The 2058-nt window shown below is 63.5% G+C and overlaps 1 protein-coding gene across 1 annotated transcript in view; it reads left to right on the top strand.

Annotated features, from left to right (window-relative positions):
• The window catches only part of H696_03607 (hypothetical protein), a gene marked incomplete at both ends in the record, with an annotated part of 4229 nt that overhangs the window by 621 nt on the left and 1550 nt on the right, over window positions 1-2058 (top strand). The window contains 5 exons of the mRNA XM_009497479.1: window positions 43-426; window positions 557-844; window positions 1236-1397; window positions 1531-1700; window positions 1828-1903. Of these exons, the coding sequence (XP_009495754.1) occupies window positions 43-426; window positions 557-844; window positions 1236-1397; window positions 1531-1700; window positions 1828-1903 (1080 nt within the window). The remainder of the gene's footprint in view (window positions 1-42; window positions 427-556; window positions 845-1235; window positions 1398-1530; window positions 1701-1827; window positions 1904-2058) is intronic.

The following is a 2058-nucleotide window of genomic DNA, read 5'->3' as shown; positions in this document are numbered from 1 at the left end:
CCCCCCCTCCCGCCACCTCTGTCCTCTCCCGGCCGCTGGTAGAGCTCCGTCATTGCAGCCTTCTTGCGCATCTGCCCCGAGCGCCTGGACCTGCTGCATCCCCATTTCCGCCGGCTCTGCCTGACGCTCATCGACGTCGATGAGTGGGGCCAGGTGTACATCATTGACCTGCTGATGCGCTACTCGCGTGTGTACTTCCCGAAGCCGCACATGCCGGAGATGGCCAAGACTCCCCTGGCGAAGCCCAAGCGCGCGGCCACGGCCAACGATAGCGACGACAGCCAGGATGATGATGCCTCGTCCAGCGATGACGATGCCTTTGCCATGCCGGCTGGCGCGGCCGGCACCGTCGCGGCCATCGTCGACCCGGATCTGCGGCTCCTGCTCGACAGCCTCACCCCGCTGTTGAACAGCCGCAACGCCGCCGTACGCCCGTGGCAATCGCCACCATGCTGCACTTGCTCACTTCACCGCCGACCCGGGCCCTGACCGCCCCCCCTCCCCCTTCTCCTCCCTCCGGCGGCTGTGCATTTGCTTGCGATCCTCTGCCCTCCAGGTCATCCAATCGGTGGCTTCCCTGTACCACCATGTGGCGCCGGAGAATGAGGTTGGCCGTGCGGCGCGTGCCCTGACCCGCCTGCTGTCCGGCCCGCGGGAGACCCTTTTCAGCATCCTGCAGACGATCAAATCCCTGGCGGCCATCCGGCCAGAGCCCTTCGAGCCGCACATCCGGCGATTCTTTGTTCGCCATGACGAGCCGCTCTTCATCCGTCGCTTGCGCCTGGAGGTGCTGGCCTCGGTGACCAGCTCGCGCACCATCAACATCGTCTTGCATGAGCTGCAGGTGCGTGCACTCTTGGACAGGGGGACCCCCCCCCCTCTGCCTCACACATACATACATACATGCACATCGGCTTCGAGACGAGAAGGGATGGATGGGGCCGGGGATCTGTCCGCCCTTTTCCATTCCCCTCTCTCCTCTTCTGCTCTCTCTCTCTTCTCCCTCTTCTCCCTCTTCTCCCTCTTCTCCCTCCTCCCTCTTCTCTCTCTTCTCTCTCCTCATCCCCTTCCGCCACCGCGATGATCATCCTAACCACCCACGCTTTCTCCCCGGAACCACGCTCAGACCTACATTCGCGCCCAAGCCCGGCCTTCGCCGCCGAGACCATCCAGACCATCGGGCGTCTGGCCCCCAATCCATTCTAACACCTCCACCGGCATATCTTCGCCCACAGCTCATGGCCCGCGGTCGCGACGCGGCGGTCTTCTTCCCGGATGTCGTGAAGAATGTCATCTCCCAGAACTTCCAGGTCCGCAAGCTGGTGTACATCTACCTCCTCCGATACGCCGAGCAGGAGCCCGACCTGGCTCTCCTGTCGGTGAACTCCTTCCAGAAGGTGCACATCCACTCCTCTTCTCGCCCTTCCTTCCGACCACCGCCCCAGACGCCGAAGAGCGGCCCCCTATTGCGGCGCCGGCACCAGCGCACCTGACCCCGGCCCCTCGCCGCCCTGCTCGCCCATCTTGTAGGACCTCGACGACTCGAACCATGTCATCCGCGCGCTGGCCCTGCGTGTTCTGTCCAGTATCCGGGTCGAGGTCATCGTGCCGATCGTCCTGTTGGCCGTCAAGAAACGCATCACCGACATGAGCCCGCACGTCCGCAAGGCTGCTGCTCATGCCCTGCCCAAGCTTTACTCGTGCGTACTGTTGCCCCATTCTCTGGCGTCTTCCTGTGTTGCGTCAGCCCCGCCCTCGGGCGCTTCCCGACTCGCATCTCTGACTGCTCCGATTCCCCCTCTCTCTCTCTCTCTCCTCGGTGCCCAGGCTCGATCCGGGCCAGAAGGATGAGCTGATTGATGTTCTCACTCGCATGCTGTCAGACCGCTCTACCCAAGTCATTGTGCGCGCACACTCTCTCTCTCGGCCTCTCTTCTGTCCTCCTTCCCGCCGGAAAAAGGGCATGCGCGGTCGCCCTCTCCACCTTCGCCGCCCTGTTACTTACCCCACTGCTTTCTCCCCTGGACAAAGACGTACTCGTTCGCATACTCAACCTCC

Source organism: Fonticula alba (genome assembly GCF_000388065.1).
Source record: "Fonticula alba strain ATCC 38817 unplaced genomic scaffold supercont2.5, whole genome shotgun sequence".
Classification (NCBI taxonomy): Eukaryota; order Rotosphaerida; family Fonticulaceae; genus Fonticula; species Fonticula alba.
The sequence above is the reverse complement of the archived record's forward strand: the minus strand, read 5'-3'. Positions and strand labels throughout refer to the sequence as shown.